We start from the raw sequence: 24313 nt of genomic DNA on the forward strand, positions 1-24313 counted from the left end.
CTAAATCTGAATTACTGGTTGTGCTTATGTTTTGAAATCAACATGTGAAAGCAGCATATCTTTCTGGTTAAAAAGACGGACAGTGTCCAATCAGTGGCAATCCTCGTCAACCGCAGGTACCTAGCTTATGCGTTAGAAGTTAATGTTGCATTTCCTTACATCTTGTGCGTTAGTCGTTTTTTTTATTTTTGTCTTGTATGTTTTTACCTGTTTTTTGTTTTGTTTTGTTATTTCTTGTAATGTGACTTGTGTTTTCTGATTTGTGGCTGTGCTTTGCATTTCAGGGCCACCGTAGTTTATTGCTCTTTCAGCCATTGACGGAATGAAAGAATAACTTTTGATAGCGTACCGATGAAAATATCCGCTCATTTCTGCCCCTGATGAACCAGGGTGGGTGTTTGAGTTTTGAAGGCGTAGATCCGTTCTGCAGGATGCACTCTCTCCGCCTCTCATGATGAATATTTCTTAAACAAAGCAGAATGGGGCTCTTGTTTAGCTCCTACTTGCTCCACATACTTGGGATGACAAAGACACAAGGCACAAGCCAACAATGCAAATACTTTCCCTCTTTTGTTGCAACACAGCACAATTTCAGTCTCCCTCTGACAACCACATAACTAAAACTGCAACTCAACACAGGCACTGTAAATACACACACACTAAATTTAAAAATGGAATTTATTGGCATTTTAATTTTAAATACAAGTGAACAAAATTTTGAGTCTAAAGCATACCAATACAATTAGTTGTTTGCTACTATTTACAAAAAGTATGTTCTTTTGATTTTCAGTCATCTGTCCACAGGGGGGATTAGAAGGACACGACGGTCAATTAAATGTGTTGTGTAATGTGCACTGAACTAGGAGTTTGTGTTCAACATCAGTGAAGATAACATTTAGGGCTAAACATCTCCTCTTCATACATTGTGTACTGTACATTGTTCCCCAACTCAGAGAAATAAACAAAGCAACCAAATGTGGGACCCCTAACTGCGGAAGTCATCGACCATGTCATCTCCCCAGGTTTTGCATTTAATAATCTTTGGAACGCGTAGAAGGTTTAACAGCTTCACTGGGTCAAACTTCTTGGGTGTTTCCTTCCAGATAACCTACGCCTTCTTCATCTTGCCGGCCTGAGTACTGCCGTTCTCGTGGCGAGCTGAGCCATTGTTGTTGCTGCCGTTCTCGAGGTGTTTGCCGTTGGTGTAGACAGCTGTGCCGTTTTGACATGACTTAACTTCCTGTTTAGGCAGGCGCTTGCCCTTCACGTAAGCCTGGACCCAGAAGTTGGAGAAGAGCAAGAAGAAGAAGGTTCCGTAAATCCAGATGAGGTTGAGGATCATAGGGAACTGGTAGTCGCAGCTGTCCATGAAGTAATACTGTGTAGCGTGGAGGGAAACCAGGACGAACTGAATCTGGTGACAAGAAATCAAAAGGTTAGCCAGTGATTACTGTAAATATATGTAGAGGAATTTGTCTTACTGCTTTTGTAGCAGAACCATTAACATCTGCATTCACAAAATCCTCCTGCAAGAACAGAGGAGTTTAAAGGTCCCATATTAAGCCCTTTTTGAGGTTATTTTAAATGTCATTTATGCGTCTACTAAAGTACGTTCACAACTGCTAATGTTTGAAAAAAAGAGTCTATTTTCACGTACTGCTGCTCCATGCAGGCTCAGAATCCTGCTGAAGAGAAAAACAAAAAAGCGTCCCCACGTGTGCCAGGTCTGATCTGATTGGTCGGCAAATCTGCTCTCTTGTAATTGGTTGTTCAGCTTTGTTCTCTGATATGTCCCGCCCCTTTTAACATATTGTGAATGCTGTAGTCAGTGCGAGGGGAGCTTGTGCTTTCTATAAATCAGCCAATGGGCTTGGATCAGTGACATCTTTGTCTTGCGATGTCACTCCACACATTTTCAATGAGGGGGGCTAAAGATCGAGCATTTCATGCGGCTATTGCTACTGCGAACAGGAGGAGGGAGGAGAAGCTGCGTTTCTGCAAACTTTGAATTTTTTCTAACAGACGTGCCTAAACCTGCACAAGACAAGCGCAACACACACGAAAGATAAAACCAGAAAAAGCAGAATTTGGGACCTTTAAATAACTGAACAAGGCTCTGAAAAAACTGCAGTCAAGCTACAACATGAGTTTATCTTTAAAGGACAAATATGAAAGATATCTACTGAATGCAATCAGAAAATGACCTCACTGTGTTAACAGGCATTAAGGAAAGATTTTGAAGTATGGGCTTCTCTGACAACAATGCAGCAGCCAGTGTCTCTCCCTAAGGTCTGTATTTGTTTCCACCAGATAAGGTTTTAAGCCGACCCCTGATGGCAAAGCGAACACAAAAGTGATTGTGCCCGACCTAAAAAGCCTCAACATTCTTCTAATGAGCTCCAGGACCAGAAATGTGGTAAAACTAGGATAAATATTGAAGATCCTTTTTTTGTTTTTGACAATTGGAAAGAGGTTCGAATGCAGAAAGTTTTAAAGACCAAAGTAGAGCTGGTTAAACACAGCAACCCGCGCATCGAGTCTGCGGAGGACGGGGCCGGTGGGAGAGCTCTCTGCAATGTTTTGAATTGCAAGAGCAGTACCCATTATAAACACTATAGCCCTGTTTCCACACTGCGGCTCAGTATGGATCTGTACAGTTTGTTACGGTTTGGCTCGGTAAAGCCTGATCCTGTTCCCGTTTCCACGGCCACCCGTGCCCTATTTGGAAGGCGGTGTGTAAGTCGGATGCCGATTGCCGCGTCAGCTACGTAATAGCATCACATGATAGCAGCTAATTGCTAACAGCTAACCTGCTAATGAATTCAACAAAGGAGAAAAATGCAACGCAAAGAGTTCATCTACTCTCTCACTGTCATGTGACTCTTTATTACAAAACTCAATCAAGCTTTATTTCAGTGACGGCTGTGTGCTGCGAGGAGAAAAGCAGACGAATAAACAATCCACTGGGTGTTTAAACGCGGCGGGGTTTTGTTTGCCGCTGTCACACAGGAAGTGACGATTCTTTCGACCAATCAATGAACTGCAGTGTTTAGCTCCATCTATTAGGGTCGGCTTGATATTCTAGGCACCCCAAGGGAAGGGTCCCAAAAAGTAGGACGGTACGGATCAGTTATTTGAGAATCTTTCCCGGCTTTAGTAAAATGCGTACTGAACCGAGACGAACTGAACTGAACCACTAAAACAAAGCTTCAGTCAGAGTAGCATATCGTTCCTTAAAAGCATTAAAGAAGTAGAATATAGAAAACGATAACACATGGAGTGTACACACCAGCTGGATGGCAGTCATGTATTTCTTCCACCACAAAAACTTCTGGAAGCGGGGTCCAGCAGCAGAGAGGCCGTAGTAGAAATACATGATGATGTGGACGGTTGAGTTCACCATGGCGTGGAAAGATCCCATTCCACCTGAGGAAATCATCACAAATGTTAGGCAGAGTCAGATCACTGTGACAAGGACCTGAAATGAAATGTAGATTATGCAGACTATAGGTTTTACCAAGAGAAAGTAGTTTGATTATTTCATCATCACTACACTGAATGAAGTGTTTTACAGGTTCAGTGTGTGGAACTGAATTACTCTATTTCACTGCAGTATAAATTAATATAGATGCATTACGATGCTCAATCAAGACAGGTAACAACACTAACGCTCCCTCGCTGCTACTGTTCCTGCTAGTGTATCATGTTCTTCTCTTTGTGAAGTCATGACTGCAGACATGATGCTTACTCACCAGGAGCGAAACAAATTCCCCACCACCAAGTCCAGGGCATGAACGAGTGGTGGAAGATGTGCAGGAACGTGATCTGGCCAGGCTTTTTCCTCAGCACGAAGAAGATCTGAGAGTACGAGGACATGAAATACTCAGAGCAGAGCGAGTGACCAAAAAAACATGAACGCACGTCCTGTAAAATAGACTCAACTTACCGTGTCCATGAGCTCAATGATCTTGGAGAACCAGAACAGCCAGGCCACTCGGACCATCTGGTCAAGAGACAGATAAAAACAAAAAACAGAGAGACTCGAGTTCATTGAAGAACTTCTGATTCCGACAAAAGCACAGCAATCACTTCATGGTAATCAGGAATATGTATGTGACGTGGACTCACTCGTCGTGCTTCAGGGCTGTCGGACATATCAATTGGGTCACAATACCAGGTATACGTTGTGGCCCATCCAGACATCAAAAACTAAAAAAAAAAAAAAAGATTTAGTGTCACATTATATTTATGTATGTAAGTTTTCCTCTCATTCAAAATGTCACTAAAACGACACAAATAAAGCTATGCCTGTTGTTAAGGTGCCCTGCATGAGAAGTTCAAAACGTGCAGACATGAAGTGCAGTACAAGTGCAGACTTAATATGAGGGTCTTACTTCATAGACGATGAACACTGACAATGCCACTAGAGAGAAGTTGTAGACTATCATGGCTTCCTTAAGCTGAAAGGGCTTGCGTTTGGCCATTATGGAAGGTCCGAGATACAGTACAAAGAAAAGGTAGCCTATTAATATTGCAGTCATGGGAATAGGATTATTCATCAGTGGATAATCCTTCACCCGCGGATCTACAGAACCAAAACAGAAGAAGAAATTAAAACAATTATCAAATATTTGGAGGGATCTCTTTCGTGTGAGCTCAGGCGTGTCACTTACCAAATCCTGCCAAGAGGAAGTCATAGATATCCACGGCATGGGAGCCAATGTCTTTGAGCTCCCGCACTATGTTTGCCATCTTGTATTGTTGTTAACCGAGTATCTGCAAAAACAAGTTCAGAGTCAGTTTGACTTCATCACACAGCAGCGGACCGTCCACCACCAATCCCATGGCAGTAATTCAAAAAAGTCAAATAAGTCTCAAATTCAAGAAAACAACAAATCAACAAACAAATCATTTTATAAAAGCCTGTTTGATCAAAGGGGAGGGCTTTTCCAAGACGGTGAAGTTTCCCCACAAACGGAAATAAAAGACTGGATTACAGTGACACTTTCAACAAAGACAAACATCTCTTGGGTCTTTGTGGTTATCGGTTCATCCAGGGAGGAGAAACTGAGGAGAAACTGAGACGTTTCCCCGGTGAGCAGGATTGAAACGCTATTACCTTGAGAGAGCAGCTCATCCCTCACCAAACAAACACTCCCAACAAAACTCCCAGGATGCTTTGCCTCAACTCCAACCGCTCATCAGACATGGCCTGATATGAGAGAGGAGGTGCTAAAGCAAACTGGGAGGGCTTCCCTTATCCCGCAGTGAGACGGCACACATACTTTGAAGTTATAACACCAGAAGTGTGGCCCCCCCCACACACCTTCAATAACCTCTTAATGGAGAAACAAAAAAAGCAATGTATTCCTTCTTGTTGAGTGGCAGCCACATGTTTAGCCACCACAAACTACTGTACAAATTAGTAATTGGGTGAAAAGTATTTTATCAGTGGGAAGTGCCATGACTTGTAACATGCACGCAGGAATGTTTCAATGGTTTACAGAGCTACATTTTTGTTTCTACAAAGGTCTTTCATATCAACTGTTAAGTGTAATGTGTGTTGACAAAGTAGAGGACATGCAGGGTGTGGTCTCTAACACAACACTCGTCCCACAGGCAGCTATTGTTTGCTGTATGATCTTCAGTGTTGTGAGTTTTCACTGCCTGAGGACTAGAGAACAGCCCTCCTTAAGCCAATAGAATTTTAAACTAATACTCATATCTTGCTGAGGAATGAAGGGCGGGGAGGGGCCGAGTTCGGCCAGGTGCGGCGCAGAGAACATCTGAAGCGTAAGCAAAGTTACTCATTTGACTTAAAATGAGTTGGATTTCAGTTCAAAGTCGTCCACGTGCTTTCTACATGTCTGCCTCTCGGCACAGGATGTCAGACAGGAAATAGTGCTTCAGTACATGAAGTATGGAACCAATACTTCAAAAAGGCAATGACATCACTGAATACTTGCCAAGTTGAAAATGGACTCTGAGACGCAGGTCAACAATGAGAACTGATTGGATCTTAAACTGGATATTCTTCTTCCTGTTCTAGACATATATCTCACAAGGTCGTGTCAACGCCACTATCTCCTCTGCTCCATCTTTTTAAACTTCCAGGTGATCCGAGTTCAGCATACCACGCCAATTTGTGACAGCTGCTGTCTGCAGTAATGACATACTTCCTTCCACAGACATGGAGGGAAAACACAAACACTTAAAAACCAGAGTTGAGTCTTAATGCAGGCTGCAGTTTTTATCACCCAGAGTGCAAACAGAGGTGTATTAGTAACAGATCAGACACAGGACAGTTTTTGTTTCTTTTTCAAAGAACTCTTACGCAAAAAGCTGTGGTTGTTTTTGAACCGCTGATGAGGCGTTTGGGCAGGCGCCTCACAATTCAACAAGAATATCATGGTGTCTTTGGTGAAGAGTCTTTCCTGAGGAAAAATGCTGAACAGTTAAAATAGAGCAGACGACGACCTGCCCGTGTTAGTGCTAAGATCCCAGGTGTTACAACACAGTGGCCGTGCATCGTGTTGTGGCGGATTGACCACACCACATGACTTGAATTGGGTTTGCGAAAGAAATTTAAAAGGGGCTTCATCCAAGTCCAATTCTCAATGGCTTTGGTAATTCAACAACTTCCAATAGTTTACGAGAAGTCTGTAACACCATTTGGAAGATTCAATTTGTTGGCATCGCTTTTCGGACTCCTACATGTAATAATGTTGAACACACAGTAACATTGCAAATGTGATCATTCACACATACATGTACATACAATGTTTTTTTTGTGTTTTTTTTTTAACAAAGGTCCTTTATAGCTCACAGACTTCTGCATGAAACGCAACATGTGACTCACTTGGGAGTGATTTTTTGGGGGAATAGAATAACAAGAGTAAAATTGATTGTGTGAGTCAGGGGATAGTCTTATGATCATGACATTACTAAGGAGACAACATCAACAATATATTTGTTCATAGTCAGTCCCAGATAAAGGTAGAAGTCCACAGAGAAATGAGAATGAACCCACCCCCCCCCTCTTTCCAGTCCCGTTCAGTCGACCACAAAACCCTGTCACAGAAAAAAAACGGGATTTATTTCACCTCACTGCTCTGACACTTCTATCTGTGCCGTTTCTTCCATCTGGTTATCAGACCTCAAACACTGCGGCGAGGCCTTTCTGCTATTAATCGTAACCAAATTAAAGGCTGATGTATTACCCCACATTTATGACCCTCGTATAAACCTATCTCTCTGTTGCGCTACATCAGCTTTAGCAAAACTCAAATGGAGTTTCACGAGAGGACAGCAACTTTCTCATGATTGTGTGAGGAGTCTGACTGCTGTTCTCCCCTGAACAGCTGCAGAGCTCACCTACAGTCTTCTGACTTTACTGACATTTCTACTGAAACACTTTTATTCCCTTTTAGCCCCTCTTTTATTTTTTCTCCCACCATGAACACCCGTTCAATTTGAGGAAACACTGAAAGAGAGACTGGTAAAGATCCACCAAAAGGAATTAAAAAAAAAAAAAAAAAAAAAGAGCAGAAAGGGAAGGGGGAACATTTCTTATGAGTGCCATGTCAATGAATCACAGGGGCTGAAGACAAAAAGGGAACTCACACTCACGAGGCTAAAGTTAATGATGAACAAACGAGAGCAAAGGAAAAATAAAGAAGTCAGGGGACCTGTTAGTCAAACACTCAGTGAAGTGTCCTCCATAGAAGGACGAGTAGCGGGAGTTTCTCAAAGACCATCAGAACAGAAACACACACGTTAGTTCACCTTCTACTTAAGGTTGAGCAACTTACCTTCTTCAGACTAAAATCTCCCCCTTAAACCATTAAACGCCAATGTGGAGTCCTCTTCCGCAACCTGGAAAAAGCCTCTCTGTGTGTTTATACGGGCAGGCTGGGGCAGCAGCAAAAGGAGAAAACAGCAGAGCAGAAAGGGGGACAGAGGAAGAAAGAGAGAGAGAGAGAGAGAGAGAGAGAGAGAGAGAGATGGGGAATGAGAAAGTAAACTGACAAAGTGTGACTGGTACTGAAGTCTTCCAAAGCCCCGCCCTCCCTGACTCACACAGTGGATGAATAATCAGCTCAAAGAAGGAAAGAGAGAGAGGGAGCGAGAGAGAGAGGGAGCGAGAGAGAGAGAGAGCGAGGCAGCAAGCGAGCAGTGTGTGTGAGCGAGTAAGTGAGAGAGTCAGAGTACAACTGGGATGACAGAGACATGACCGCAATTTAAACCCACCCTACAAAACTCTGAACGCAACTTGCTCTCATTTGTCCGCCGCCCTCGCTTTTAACAAGTCGCAGTTTCCCCCGCTTCTTACTCTCCTGGCCACACCCACAATCCACTGAAACACACACACACACACACACACACACACACACACACATAACTGTGGAGTCCCTCTCTAAGTTTCCTCTCGGGGGTGGGCTGATAATATTATTCACTAGGAGCGGGCGAGAAATCAGTGGACGCTCTGTTGTCATGAACAGGCCATTGTTCTACATTTATTGGCGCTCTACCCGGCCGACGCCCATTAAGAAAAATGTCTTTCTTTTTGCGGAGAGACGATCAATATTACAGCTGAAGAATGTCAGTTCAGTTTCATCGAGTTTTTCCCCTTTTCTCAATGGGCCTCCCCCCCCCCAAACTACTTATACATACAATTCTATCCCAGTTGAAAATCTCTTTTTTTTATTTATTTAAAAAACATTGCCGGTCTACTGGCAGCTTCAGGCGGTTTATAGCCTTCAAGAGAAAAAAGGGGAGACATGCAAGCTTAGCTTTAAAAGCAGCCATAAATCTGGATGTTTACTCAGCGGTGGAGATTAAATGTAACAGCAGAAAAGATGATTGTAGCAACAGAGAGACTTCTTTGACAACGCTCTGAATTTGTCCAAATGTATCGTCTAAGGAGAGCTCACTCGACCTGGAAATCCCTTCATCTGATAACGCTGACACGTGCAGATTTCTATCAAATCAAACTAGTTACCTTTATAGTGGGCGGTTCATTTTCATCACGTCAGTCTTAAGCAGCACACGACCAATACAGGAATGCATGTGGGAAACCCTACAGGTATTTGTCTTACTTTCTTTAGATTGATTGTTATTATTCTTGAGTAAATCCAACATCAAACAGATTTCCATGTCCAGACTTATTTAGTAAAATGCAAACATGAATAACAAGCAGTCTGTGATTGCTCTTCAAAGTTAAATAACTGATGGTTACATTTTCGTTTGAAACGATAAACATCAGGCAGGTGACGTCACTCTCAAAACCATCTTCTGTCACGCTGCTTCTTCTTCACCAGGCAGGTCTTACCTGTCAATCTGACCCTGAGGGAGGCTTTTTACACCCTCCTCCAAATACCAAAACTCGCCGGACAAAATAAATCATCACTCTCTCCAAAGAGTACACAGTGGCTGACGTCTAAAATATGAAAGTCATCTCGCCCGGTTCAACTAACAGCTGTGCATCAAAAGCAACGACAGAGAATTAGAGGAAATGCCGATTATGGTGGTTTAAAAAAAACTCATGCTAGTATTAAAGTTAACTCCTCAGTGATTACTCTAAGTGTGTTAAACATGATTAAGTTTACTAAAGCAGAGAACAAAGGTTCTAAAGTCTCTTGAGGAAACTCTTGTGTTTTAAAGTGGGTGAGTTATATGCATTAATAACCTTGGATAATAAGTGAAAGACAACAGGGTTGATTCTTGTAGTTGGAAGGTCAGTGGGACAGCGTTGCACTCTACTTTTATGTCACAACTGATGATTTGCAGGTTATGGACTTGTTTAAAAAAAAAAAAAAAAAAAAAACAGCTTTAAAGGCGTACAAAGGTTGAGGTTAACATCCGAAAGTCTAGACACATTGTTGGTCGATACACCTGTTTTCAAGGAACAGTGCCAAACTAAATGAATCTGCCCTTTGTAGCCTATAAATCAATCAATCGCACTCCAATTTGAAATGTAATATACAACAGATAGACTGCGCTGAACATCTATCACTGGGACTTAATAAAACATGACTAAACTCAGGGCTGGGCACGACAACCAGAACCTTTAACTCACGTAATCTTGCCCATGTCGACACAAGTCTTATCTGTGACATGGAAGAAATGTCCGTCGTTTGGACACATTCAGTCTTCAGACGACACGGAACAAAAAGAAGTCAAACACTGAGGAAAACTGTTCGTAGGAAGTGCAAGATATTGATTTTCTGCTCTTTAAACAAAGTTGATTTCTACTTTAAAACTAAAATGTGTCCTTCTCAGTCCATGTGAGGCTACGATTCAGTCAATAAATAACCACTGAACAGTTCATCAGATGTTCACTCTTTCATTGGGAAGAAATGACCCGGCTTTAACAGTTGAGCATATTTACTGTAGAGAGGATGTCAGTGATCTATGAGCGCAAAAAAAATAATAATCATTCATCAAATAATCCTTCATGAAACATAATCGAGGTAGAATGTTTATGAATCGTGGTGTTGATTTGAGGTTGTAATCGCCCGGCCGTAATCCAAACGTTGTCTTCGAAGATCAAACTGGAGAACAAATGCGGCTTCTTTGAGCTTGAAGGTGTCGATGGACGAACAAGTGTGCGCACACATCTCACAAGAGTTTCAACCCGTACATCACACCAGAGTGAATTTGAATTCATTGAGGATTTTTAAAGATTATTCTAATCTGAAGGCGCTTTATATCTAAAATCACCTGTGACCAATTTCTTTACGGATTCTTGGGGCAGTGAAAAAAGGATGTTTCATGCGTTTTAGTGAACATGAGGATGTATATGGAACCAAGAAGTGTTTGAGATGTGACAGAACATCGACGACTAAAAGAAGCTGCGACGACTCCAAGCATTGTACACAGCTAATGCATTGTTGGTCAGCTTCTGGCTTTTAAAGCATTTATTGTCGGCTCTTTCTGAATTCTCTACTTTAAAAAAAAAACAGTTTGCAGAGAGTCGTGAACAGCAGCACCATAAACCTGAAAACAGAGATGATAGCAAGGGACCATATCAGCTAAATGAATACTTATCTCAAGTCCAAAAAGGTAACACACATTCCGAGTTAGCAGCATGACAAAGTCAAGTGAAGACAAATCTAAGGCATTAGTCAGGATGCTCTTCCTTCAGTCACCTGGAGCCTCGAGAGACATCTGACATAACCACTGAAGAAGAGTTTTAATTCAAACGCAAGCTGGTGTCATTCCACACGAGGACAACTTAGTTTAATCTTATCTTGTTCTGCAGCTCGTCACCTTAAAGCACTTTCAGTCAGAGGGGAAAAACGTATCTCAGGGAAATGTGCTCGAATGTAACACAGGCTCTATTGTGCAGGTACGCTCTGCACAATATCGATAGGGCAGCATCACAATGTTTTAACGTGATTATATGAAAATGTTCGAGGACGGGGTTCCCGTTTCTCTTGGTAACGGAGGGCCGAAACGGATGAGAGACTTTTTTTTTTTTTTTTTGGGACTGTGCCGATATTCCCCACACTCCGAATACAGACAGAGCAAAGATGAAAATGAAACCTCCGTAAGTCCACCCTCTCTTCACCCCTCTGTAGCTATATGATACACACTTCCTCTCTCACCTCCTGTGTTTTTGTTGTAGCTTTCTGCCTGTTTTTTTTTTCTTTTTCCGTCTTAATTATTATTATTTTTTGCCAGATGTTGGAATAACAAAAGGAATACTGCATAAAGCATACTGTAAGCCGTTTTTAAAGTTGAACTGAAATAAAAAACAAACAAACAAAGAAAATAAAAGATTTCATTTACCAGCTTTAAAAAACTGAGAATGATTAAGAATGACGTAACAACAAATTCTTGACATGGCAATAACTATTACCACCCTCGCCATCACAGGAATGTAACAGAACTAGCCTCAGGATTCACATGCTTACACCATCATCTCCACGCCGTGTTTGGGTGAGGGGGGGCTGTGAGTGGGCGAGTCACTGAGTGTGCAGATGGACATGGGGGGGGGGCATTATCACCTCTACTTGCACCTTAACACTGGCCCTATTCTCTGGACGCCCCTCCCTCCCTCGGTCACCTCTGAAGGCCTCAGCCACCTACGGCTCAGATTTCGGAAACTTTCCGCACACAACAATGGAGGTCTGCATCCTCATGAATGAGCTCAACCTGGGGCAGGACGACGAAGAAACTGCTGCAGCTCAACAAGTGCAGGGAGCGGGAGAGCGTATTTGTCCTTTTGTTTCAGTAACTTTCGCGATTCCTTTTCCCTTTGATGATACGGTTGGTTTGAGTTTTGTATTTCGGGTGAGCCGTCATCTGTCCATCATGGAGCTTAGGCAGAAATGTGACTGTTCAGACAACAAGGAGCCAGAAGTTCAAGAGAATGCCATCTATTAGATGTGATCTATTTCTTGACAAGGATCATTTCACAAATCAATGCAGATCAGTTATGTGGGTGAAAGTTGAAGCCACAAGCTGTTCTGTAAAGGGCAAAAGATATTTTGAAAACAGACTCAGTACAGCAAGATCAGCCGGCTCTACCTGCGTCTTAAACACTTCTTTATTTTTAGTCATCTCGTTGTTTTTATTTATGAATCTCTAAAGATGTGTTTAGAGTCCACAGTAATGAAAAGTGTTTTTACCGTGCTCCCCGTGTGACACCCTTAACCAAAGGACACTGAGCTTCTTTATTTAGGCCATGCCTGATGGTGCCACAAAAAAGTACAAGTTGTGACTCGAGCCGACAGGTTTCATTTGGAAAGGAATTTCCAACCACACACACACGAAGTACAGAGGGAAAAATTAGTGGGATGTAGGAGGATCCGGATCAAACACAAGCCTTTGCTAGAAGCACTTACACGAAAAAAACAACCAAAATGTATCAGATTAGCTTCGGCTATTTGTTTTCCACCTGTGTGCTCTGTTCGGTGTAAAAAGGTCAATTCCCCTCATTGATTCGGAGACAGGACGGGTTTACCTCAGGATAAGACTTTACAACGACTGAAATGACACACTCCATGTCTGTCAAATACCTAAGATGCTAACGTTACATCAGCATCCACTTCTTAGACTCGTGCAAATCTTTGCTGTGAGCAAAACTGCACCAAATCATCTCCTCCAGGTAATGACGTAGGACATTAAGCAGATTTTAAAGAGGGTTCAGGTTAGACGGTTACAGCCAAGTCTTTAATGCATCTTCTGTGCTGTACAACCTATACGTGACCTTTGCTCTACATTTCATACATTCGATGCAGCAACCCGTTCAGAAGAGCAAATAGTCAGATACTTCACCTCCCTGTGCATCTCTTCATGGCTCTACAGACAAGCAAACAGAAATAAGACTCTGAATATCTTCCACAAGAAAAGTTATTTAACCCTGCGAGGGTAATTTTCCAGGCATGCTGGTTACAGTAAGCACTCATCCACGGCCACTATAAAGTAACATCAATGACAATGCTGACACTGGCCTCGATAAACAGACTCTACTTTGTATTCTAACACGTCTAAGACCAATCAAAATGAGTTATTCTTTATAACAATGAAGTAAACCTGCTCAATGTTAAACACAAGTGATAACTCCATCTTTTTTTTTATAAAAGCAAATCCGAAAGGAAGAAATGACACGTAAGCCCATTCTGTCGTGCGACTAAATACTCCGATTGCATTGGTTCACACAGGTTCAGCTAAAGTGTTCTGGCAGGGCCCCCAATCGATGTCATCAAAACTTCTGCTTTAGACCAGGCAAAGCTTGGACCAGTTCATAGACAACTTCTCGCTTCTTCCTCTTGACTAACTTGTTCTGTAAAAACCACAAGGCTATCAGCTAGGGGATTGTTGCATAAAACATTTTACACAGATGATAATAACGAGCTGTAATTTAAAAACACACAAAAGAGTAGTCGTAATGGTTAGCCTTTAAATGGTTTACCTTTACCCAGACAGAAATAAACACCAATCTGTCTCCTTAAAGATCCGCAAGTGAGAGGAATCTAGTCAGAGAGAGAAGGCTAAGTCAAAACTGTTTATGCTCCTAATATTCTCCTTGCACATTAAGCGTACAGGCTAGGGGTCTCCAACAGGTCGCTCAGGGGGCAGGTTTATAGAAGCTCGCCTATGGGTTGACTGACTGTTAAAAACAATATATAAATAAATCAGAGGACACTTTTTCCTATCATTCCTATATTTGTCCCATAAAATCCAGTGTAAAGTGTTTTCTTGGGCCTTGATGTACATTTTCAATAACATAGCTGACTGTGGCACAATAAGAAGTGTCAAATATTCAGGGTTTTTTTTCTCTGACCTTGATGTGAATTTAAGATTATTGATAAACACTGGCATTTTTGCAATTTCACACGTGCACAAACAGCAGCTTAATTCAGCTGACGTGTGCTATGTGAATAAATCCGAGCGATGTGATGCAAGCAGCTGTTGGCCACTTTCATTTATTCAGAGTAGCGCTCACGTGAAGAAAGGTTGGAGACCCCTGGTATAGGCTGTATCTGTAGATGTCACTTAAACAGCTTTAATCCTTGTGGGAAATTTTAATGCGGTAACCAGCTTACTTTAAATGAGATCAGAGTTGCCTAAGTTAAACAAATACACGTGAAAAATCTTAAATTGCTCAACTGACGTTTAGATCCAAAGTTAATTGTGACAGTTACAGATTGCCAGATGGCTGCTACAGCATGCTCAAGTGTATGAAACATTATTCAAACACCTTCGGGGAACATTGATGAAAACCTGGGTAGTCTGGATCTAAAACTACAAAAGAGTTTTCCAAACAGGATTGCTCTTTGTGCTTCAGTGCACTGAGTCGCTGAAACGTTACTTGGTGTTTTGACAAAGAACCCCTCACGTGCAAGCACCACACTGGTTGTGGGGAGAATAAGGTAAGGGAAAATAGTGTGACTTACATATTCCTTAAACTAGCAAATAGCGTCTCTCTAACTGCTCAGTAAGAGGAGATGACTGTGGTCATCTGTGTGGAAAAGAAGTGCTGCATAAACTGACAAAGAACCTGTATCCATTGATTGTCTGTACTTTATACTTGTTAAAGTCTCTGCTTTCGTCTTATGTTGTTTTACATGAGGGAGTGTTACTGGCCCCTTCAGTGTTTACTTTACTCTCAGAGATACACCTAAGCAGTTAGCCTTGAGGCTCTTATTGTCTCAATCCTGCAGTTGTTAGTAACGGCAAATGTTTACATGTCCACACAAATTCAACGGACCATAATGCACCGTAGAGGGCCATCACCTGACAGGACTAAAGGGCCAGCTGGAATGAGGGTGCTGCAGGCATGTTCAGCATTATCACACTTCCCATAAACACGTCAAGAAGCACCACATGCAAACAGTAAAATGACAAGCACGAACCACTTTAACCTCACGATCTCAATCATGCTCCGTTGTCACTAAACACTTTCAACACATTCAGTTATGGTGGCACAAAAAAGTAAGTAGTAAATACTTCATTCAAAACTTCAACTACTTAAAGGAGGTTACAGTTATTTAGTAAAAAAAAAAAAAAAAAAGTTCCAACTCATCAACATTCAATTATGTGGCAGCATAAAACAATATAAGCATCATAAAAGTATTGTTGAGCCATTGACCCAATTATTATGACACTATTACAAGGCATCTCTTCTTTTAGCTTAAGTCCCAGAAACCTTCAAATTAAATGCATTTGTTTTGCTAAACTTGTTGGCAGGTAGGCTATGTGTCCCTTTGGATCAAGACTTGGTTTAATAGTAGGCCTACTCCTGTATAGCCCATATAGACAAAGTCATCCTCTTTACTTCCATTGACCTGAAATGTATGACAGCTAAAATTAACCCAGAAAGATTCATGTTGTCGTTATGAATTGCCCTCAAACGTGCAGCGTGTTCAGGTTATAATAGAAGATGTCCAGCTGTCAATGAGCTCTCTCTTGTATCTGCAGCACAGGTAAACCTCCCGAGGAGCTCCAGCAGCTAAGCTAGTTGGTGTGCAAAGTGAATCTGCAAACACATTTTGAAGGGATGAACATTTGAACGCAACACCGGACACGAGGTTCAATGATGACTCCCGACTTAGCAACGACAAACAACAGGGCTACGTCTTCGTTACTCTCTCACACACAAGCACACACACACACACACACACACACAAAGAAAAAAAAAAACTAATCAAGCCACCTGAAGTAAAATGTGACGCTACGTGAATAGATGGAGCGCGCGCCCCCATCCGTTTCTCCGCGTCCCCACCTGAAATAAGCTAAAGTCCCATCAGTCTAAAAGCCAAATGCTTAAATGCATGGTAACAGTACCAGAAAGCAGTTTATTAGAGTACAAGTCTTACCTGTAGAAACAGTCGTAAACAGGCGTATAATGTGGCAGAACTCGTGTATGAAGTTCTCTGCTCAGCTTCCTCTTTCTTTCGGGTAAAATCTTTCTTGCTGTGACCAAGCCCTTTGGTGCAACAGGAAAAAAAGGTGGAGTCATTTCACTACTCGCCTAATATGGGCATAATCATTAAAATACACTTTGTACAGTATTAGTGGCATCGAAATTAACGGGAAAAAAGATCCCCAAAAAAGCAGACAGTTCAGCTTCTTTCAGTTATTAATTGTTACCTGAAGCTCACTCAGTCTAAGTAACTATGGCCCTGTAGATAAGTTAACACTTGGTGAAAGGAGGGGTTTAAAGTCAACACTTAAAAGTGTAAAGATTACTAACGTCTGGTCTTTAATGCGAAGGGAAGCCAGAGTAGTTATATTATAATGGAAAGATATCAAAATAGCCTGAAAGGTAATCACTATTTGCCAAAACATAATAGCAACATTATTCCATCATTATTTTCTTAATTTAGCACAATCATCCTTTTATTAATAACACCCAAATCATTGTAAAGATTCAAACTTTTGTCTTTTACCAGTCATACTGTGGTCCTAAACAAAGTGACAAGCCTGACACAGTGCTCTCTCTGGTTTTCTTTCTGCAGATCATTAAAGAAAGAGTCTAACCCCTGTTTGAGATCAGAATCTCCTTATTAACGATGACAAAAAGCAAGTTGGTTTTTTTGTTCCACTATTTAAACCTCACACTGCTGAGGTATGTGAGGTAACATATTTTAAACTCATACAGCAACAACAAAAAAAATCTGAAAAGGAAATCCTAATTTAATTCTACATCTGTAGCTTTTAATGATAAGACAATGCAATCACTATGGTGAAATCCCCAATCAATATTGTAGATTCATAGTGATGCCCCTCAAGCATGAAAAGAGACAGCCGTTCTTCTTCAAAAACAAAGAAAGGTGTGCATTTAGCCTGCAGGTAAGGTTAAAAAAACACAATATGTGAGACACCTGTCCAGCTTGCATGTTCATAAATCCTGTACTTATAAAGAAGTAAACTGTCCACCTGCTGCTTTAGGTGCTCTTTCTTTTGGTAGCCTTTTCCTGAGGCCTAATGGGGAACTTTTGAACCACAGAGGACACTCCTCCCACACTATCAACAATCTGTGATTCAGTTTTACTTCAAATAAAAGACATTGATGTCAACACAGAAATATTAAAAATTATCTTCAATATATAATATATATATATATATATATATATATATATATATATATACATTATAATTTATAAATATACACACTGTATATATATAGTATAATGTTTGTTACCCATTCAGTTTCCTTCTATGTTTAAATACAGTATTGATATTGAAATATAATGCTGAACACTCTCTCCAACCACAGGTACAGGAGTTTGAATTCTGTGAGGACTCTGTCCTGCCAGTTTGAAGGCCCTCGAGCTACAAAATTAAGGTGAGTAATGGCAGAGTACTACGCTAGGGGACAATTAAGAGTGACAAAAGGCCAGACTGGTTCCACTTCCTCTTGTGTCTCATTTCCTACTGATGACATTAACACCAAGAGCAAAACTAGTGCAGTGGGCGGCAACAGGTTTCCTGTGTGTCGACACTGTAGAAAGTCCTCAGAAGCAGAATGTGGTAAAAGAAAATCAACTGCCAACTGTCATGTTGTCTATTTAAATAACAATAAGATGATGTTAATGAGTTTTCCAGGTGAAAATCTTGTAGTTGTTTGATAAAAGGTTGTCATATTAATTCATATTACATGAATATAAGATAAAACACCTCTCATAAAAAAAGTCATAGTGACCCCAAGCTGACATGTTTGGTCACTGCACCTTGGGTATGTTCTTTTGGGCATGCCTTTTTGTTTACATTTCTATCATTATTGTTGTTGTTGTTGTTATAAATACACAAATGCATGTATATAAACTTATATATTACACATAGTAAATACACACAAACCTGGCCAGTACAGGATATTAGAAAACAATATTGTTATTCACAAACATCAAATTCATATTATTACAAATATTTTATTGAATAGTGTTCTCATTAGTGAGCCTTTTTAAAAAAAAAAAAATCTTTATTAATAATCATAATCATTTCCCAAAAAATATACTCATGGTTATCACCTAATTCTTAGCTGTTCCTCACTTCCAGTACTGTATGTTTTTAGGCTGCTAAACACTGAACAAATGGTAAACATTTTGAAAATTATGAAGCTTTACCAATGTGATCATAATGCAAAAAAACAACAATTTACAAGTTCCAAATCTACATTACTTATTAAGTTATGATCTCATTCCATGTGTTAGGGTTGTATCACTGTATCATGAGAAGGCTATAACAAACTTTGCTTCAACTACTTCTGCTTGCAGGGTGACATTACTGTAATAGCAGGAACATACATTGTCTTTATATTTTTTGTAACATCCAGTCACCTTACAGACAAAGTGAACAGTCAGGACAACAGTCATAACACAACTCCAAAGGGCACCTGGAATTAGTTTGTTTTACCTAAACATAACTTGTTTGATATTGATGTGAACGAATGTGTTTTATTTTGAGCTCCATTTTTGGATAGCAGCATTTTCTGCATTCAAGGGAAAGCTCTGAGTTCAACAGGCCAAGAATTTAAATGATATGTTATTGAGAAACATAAAAAAGAGTGACATGGACTGCCAAACATCCAGAAATATTTGTGGGATCATTCTGCTCGCTCTGTTCCGTATGTGTCTTAAAAACAGGGGTGGTTTTCTCAGGACCTTTACCAGAGGGCCAGGCTTTGGGACAAGTAGGCTGACTTCTCTCTGAGGAAAAAAGAGGGAAAAAAAGATAAGGGGGGGTGGAAAGAGTTGGGGTTTTGAAAAACCTTTTTCCAGCCCTTCTTCTCATCCAATTTATAGGTTCTCCATGCACACACCCACATTAAGGGACAGACAAACACACACAGGCACTCGAGACCAGCAGACAAAGTCAGGATGTGACATCATTCACAGGAAGAAAAGCCAAACAACTTTTTTCTCTTCACTGAGTTGTCTGGGCTGTGGAGTCGAGCTGGAGTTTTTCGGTCTGTAAGTTGCCTGCAAAGAAAGAGAGGAGCCGAAGGGGGGAAACTGAGCAATTGGAGGTGTTCTCATTTCAGAGTTAAAAGTGAAGCTGTCCAGCTCCTGAATCATTGCTGAACTTCTCCTGGCTTTCCAACACATAACAGATTGTGGGCTGTGGGATTTCAGCCAGGTACAGTGTCTGCAGCTACAGTTTTTTTCTACTCTGTAACTTGTTTTGATTTCCCACACATCTTTTTTTTAAATTTCTATTTCCTGTGACTTGCGATACTTTCTTCTGTGTCGGGTATTCTTGAGAGTAACTTTGTCGGGAAAGCATTTAACAACCACGAAAATATGCCCACAGTGCATGATCAGACATGCTTGTGTTCGAGGTTGTTGAAAAATGCAGAGGGGCGTAAAGTAGTGCAAATTAGAGTCACATGTCTCACATGCTGTCACTTTTTCGACAAACATGTTACGTGATTGGTAACTAGAAGGGTCCTTGTTTAATGTTAGACTGAATGAGTGTCCCTGAACCCGGTACTGAATGTAACACTGTCACTAAAACTTTCCTCAGAAGCCCTTTTGTTTTGGACAAATACTGAGCTATCTCATGACCACGTATTCATGGTCCCCCAGTGGTGAGTTGTGATCAAGCAGACTGTGGAAAGCAAATGGAAAGAAAAAGCAACACAGATTCATCAAAATTAAGAGTAAAGAAACAGCAAGATTATGCTTAAAGAGATTTAGAAGTCTTAGATTGTGACAAACACTTTCATCAGCATTTAGTCTACAGTATAATGTGAATACAGATGATAATGTACCATCAGTAACTTCTGCTTATTTGAGTCGTAGAGAAAGAACCACAGGAAGTCCAAAATGGGACACAAATGCAGATACGGTATCATGTTGCAACCACAGAATGTGACAGCAATGTTATCTCTGTGAAAGCAACATAAAGCTGCAGTCTCCTGTAATGACTTTATGGACACATTTTAATGTAACATTTTAAATAACGTATCAGACCTGTATTTTATTTATTATAAACCTCCCACCTCATTTTCCAATAATAGCCCAAGCCTCTTATATTTGAATGCTAAGACCTTTATTTGACTATAATGAGAGTTACAGCACTATGTAACCAATAATTGAGGTCAGCCTACTGAACTGTGTCAGTGATATGAGCCAGATGGTAAATAGCCAACAGAGAATTAATTTCCATGACTCATTTGGCAGGAACTTTTTTTCAAGTTGTATTTCAGAGTGTTTTAATACAAATTTGATGTCACAACACTCTTTCTTTCTTTCTTTCTTTCTTTCTTTCTTTCTTTCTTTCTTTCTTTCTTTCTTTCTTTCTTTCTCTCTTTATTAGGAATCCCATTAGACCCATACGCTTTGGTTTCTTTCCTGGGGTCTACATAAAATATATATATAATATATGTACAGTAAGATCTTGATGACAGAACTTATATTAGTGCTATGTCGATGCTTTGTTTCGTAATAATCTCTATATTTAATCAATTCAAAGCAGACCATTCATTTTCTTATTTTCAATGAACTCTGCCTGAAAAAATTGTGTGCAGCTGTGGCTATTTTTATCAATGTGAGCTACTGAAAATCTTGTGATGAGGTCACTTTTGGTTACATAGAGCAGTGGGGACAATATTTGAGCATTCGGGATGAACTAACTCTAGTATTTTCAAAGCCTTCCATTACATATCCAACAATCATGTGTTTACCTCAGAAATATTGCTAATGTGTAATTTTTTTGTCATTTCAGCCTACAGCAATGGACTGACAGTGAATAAACCTCTGGCTTCTCTTGTTCTGCTTCACAGAAATGTCCCTCCATCTGAAAACAAGAGCAACTTGCAATCTCTAAATGCCAGACTCTGATTCCTGTGACCTGATCTCTGAGTTGAAACTATCTCTCAGGAAGGCCACGCTTTATCAGACTCAAACCAGTTATCATTCTGGAAAGTGTATCCTCCTCTTATCTGAGGGGAAGCCACTGAGTCAATGGCATTGTGTCTTGGACAAGTATTCAGCAAAGACAAAACATTCAGGCCAAGGAAGCGGTTTGAACCAGGCACCCAGCGATTTGAACTCTACAAGAAGGCGCAGGCGTCGCTCAAGTCCGGGCTGGACCTGAGGAAAGTGGTGCAGTTGCCGGAGGGAGAGAACCACAATGACTGGATAGCTGTTCATGTTGTGGATTTCTTTAACAGGATCAACTTGATTTATGGCACTATGAGCGAGTTCTGCACAGAGCGGTCGTGTCCCATCATGTCGGGGGGGCTAAGGTATGAGTACAGGTGGCAGGATGGAGATGACTACAAGAAGCCGACCAAGCTGCCTGCTCTCAAGTACATGAACCTGCTAATGGACTGGATAGAATCTCTTATCAATGATGAGGATATCTTCCCCACCAGAGTAGGTGTGTGAAGAGTCCACAAATAACCATTGTTGAGTGTGTAACCTAATGCGAGATTGATTGCAGACTGTGCGAATGTGCAGCAAGGTTTGTGTCAGCCTGGAGTGTCAACATCTCAGATGGGATGATCAAGTTCAAGCAGAGGTTAATTAAAGAGTGTGGTTGACATTTAGAGGAGAGTGAAGAGGATGACGGTGTGTCTTATTTTAAACAAGTACCAGATCTGACAATCAAAATTCATAAGAGGTAGTTTGAAATTGTATCAATAATCCATAAATTAGCGCCATGTGGTTAGCACCATAATTGAAATAGCACTCAGTTTGAACCAATCAAATGGTTTATTTTATTTATGTTTTTAAAATTTTGCATGACTTTTTTTCTGAGAATTAGGGTTACCTTCCAAAGTCTGCAGGTCACATAACGTGAAAATAAAGATTTCTCTAAATAGGTTTTTTCTTCTTGACCGTTAACTGGATTAGATATAGTGAAAGAAAAATATGCATATTTTTATGATTAGAGGCCAAACAATGCTGTATACTGCAGCAGTGTTTGTGTTTTTTCTTGCACACTTCAACAGGCCTTTCATAAAGCCTCAACTACAACTGGGTGTACAATCAGATACCCTACCAGGGAATTTAATTTTTCATGGCTTGGGAAAGACATTGGCATAGGTGACTGCTCCAACTGAAAACCCATCAGCAGTATCCTCTATCATTGCCTGATGTCAATATATGTGTCTGGGAATAGATCCAAATATCTCTGTAATTCCATTGTAGCCAGCAGTTAGTGTTAGGCAGCTATAGCCAAGAGTGCCAGAGTTTTTGTACCATTTCTCCCACTTCCTCCCAGTGAGTTTATCTCTGGAATAAACTGTCAATGTAAATTAGATTTCATTAAGTCACTGACTAGAACTCAATGGATGCTGTTGAGGCAAACAGTATAACCTTGAGGGTATGACATCTGTGATAAATGGAGATTTACTCATTTCTAATGAAAAGTTTTATTCTCAGTTTTTTCTTCAAATTTCTATAACCCTCTTCTCCTTTCTTCACACCAGGGGTACCTTTCCCTAAGAACTTCCAGCAGGTATGCAAGAAGATCCTGAGCCGCCTTTTCAGGGTGTTTGTACACGTTTACATCCATCACTTTGACAGCATCTGCAGTATGGGGGCTGAAGCACACATCAATACCTGTTACAAACACTACTACTACTTCATCTCAGAGTTCAACCTCATTGATCATTCAGAACTGGAGCCACTGGTGAGACAATAGAGTAAACCTCAGTTGTGTGTTATTGAGGACAGGAAGTAGAAGAGGATCAGATGAATGTTTTGTGTTAGGAAGGATCTCATTCGCTTTGTTATTTACACAAACCATTTTTTTTTTTTTACAACATGCACACTCAGATAAACGGAGGGCCAAATTGACAACTGACTGGCTTTGTCCTATAAGTCTATAGCATAATAATAAATCATTTGACTCTATTATTTAAACGTTGTTGGGGGGAGGGGCAACACTTCCAGAGAGAAGTTGCTAACAGAACAATGAGGTAGCTATACAGTTGGAATAATTGTTGCTCTTTCCAACAGTGAGACAATCCTGCCCACATGAGAAAAGGGGCTTAAAGTGCCAATAAAAGGCTTAAATTATCTTTATAATGCAAATCATGCAAGACTAATTTCCCTACCATATTAAAACAGGGATGATTAGTGTATGTCAACACACTATATTGATATTAAATGTAAGCCAACCCTTGTTTTATTGTCTAACCTTAAGTACTCCAGGCTTATCTTTTTCTTGTTGCTCTTATCTACACAGTAACAAACAATGTGCTCTAAACTGGAAGTGTGGGTTTGCACCGCAAACATTCATGTCTTAATACAATTTGTTTTGTCTAAACATTTTTTTCTTTTTTTTTCCCCCTCCAGAAAGAGATGACGGAGAAGATATGCCATTAAACAAAACCAAATGGATAAAGAAGTTTACACTCTGAAATAATCTGAGCCCTGTAAGAAATAAATGGCTTCAAAAACACTTTAAACTAAAGAACCATTTCATATGAAGTTGAATAAGAGGTTTTTGATGCAAGACTTGAAAGGCCAACTATCTACCACACTTCTTCTGGAGTGCACCACAGGTTTTTAACACAATAATTATTGAGCGTAATGCCATCCTTTTATTACTCTGTTGGTTTATAATACTAAGTCTTCTGTCCTCATATTTCTTCTTTCCTTTGCATGCATGTTCATGTCTGATCTTTCTATAAGCAGTGTTGAGACGTCTTTTCTTGGAAAATGTTTGTGATGTCAGTGTTTTTATGGTGGCAAGATTAAAAAAATCGATGCCAAAGAAGGGTCTGTGATTTTTAAACGTTTTTGTTCACATATTGCAACTCAAAACATGCACAAATGTTGTATCATAGTTTAAAACCAGCACAGTCAAATAGGCTACTTAGACCTCCCTTAGGCCTACCTGTATT

The 24313-nt window shown here is 40.4% G+C and overlaps 2 protein-coding genes across 4 annotated transcripts; one reads left to right on the forward strand and one right to left on the reverse strand.

Moving 5' to 3' along the window:
- Window positions 1-660: 660 nt before the first annotated feature.
- elovl1b (ELOVL fatty acid elongase 1b) lies at window positions 661-16457 on the reverse strand. 2 transcript variants are annotated; one of them, XM_079351497.1, is made up of 9 exons: window positions 16329-16457; window positions 7812-7911; window positions 4674-4776; window positions 4395-4585; window positions 4129-4209; window positions 3947-4003; window positions 3753-3858; window positions 3290-3426; window positions 661-1414 (listed from the first exon to the last, which is right to left on the reverse strand). In XM_079351497.1, exons 3-9 carry the CDS (start codon window positions 4750-4752, stop codon window positions 1109-1111), a joined length of 957 nt encoding a protein of 318 aa, XP_079207623.1. In that variant the 5' UTR covers window positions 4753-4776; window positions 7812-7911; window positions 16329-16457; the 3' UTR covers window positions 661-1108. The 2 variants fall into 2 exon arrangements, with proteins under 2 accessions (XP_079207623.1, XP_079207622.1); XM_079351496.1 differs by lacking the exon at window positions 7812-7911.
- Window positions 15871-24166, forward strand: mob3c (MOB kinase activator 3C). 2 transcript variants are annotated; one of them, XM_079351499.1, is made up of 6 exons: window positions 15871-16086; window positions 17738-17800; window positions 19496-19590; window positions 21239-21837; window positions 22892-23094; window positions 23763-24166. In XM_079351499.1, the coding sequence occupies exons 4-6, from the start codon at window positions 21420-21422 to the stop codon at window positions 23790-23792; spliced, it is 651 nt and encodes a 216-aa protein (XP_079207625.1). In that variant the 5' UTR covers window positions 15871-16086; window positions 17738-17800; window positions 19496-19590; window positions 21239-21419; the 3' UTR covers window positions 23793-24166. The 2 variants fall into 2 exon arrangements, with proteins under 2 accessions (XP_079207625.1, XP_079207624.1); XM_079351498.1 differs by lacking the exons at window positions 15871-16086; window positions 17738-17800 and having other exon boundaries at window positions 19262-19590; window positions 21181-21837.
- Window positions 24167-24313: the final 147 nt, after the last annotated feature.

Source organism: Symphodus melops (assembly GCF_947650265.1).
Source record: "Symphodus melops genome assembly, chromosome: 8".
In the NCBI taxonomy this organism is placed as follows: Eukaryota; Metazoa; Chordata; class Actinopteri; order Labriformes; family Labridae; genus Symphodus; species Symphodus melops.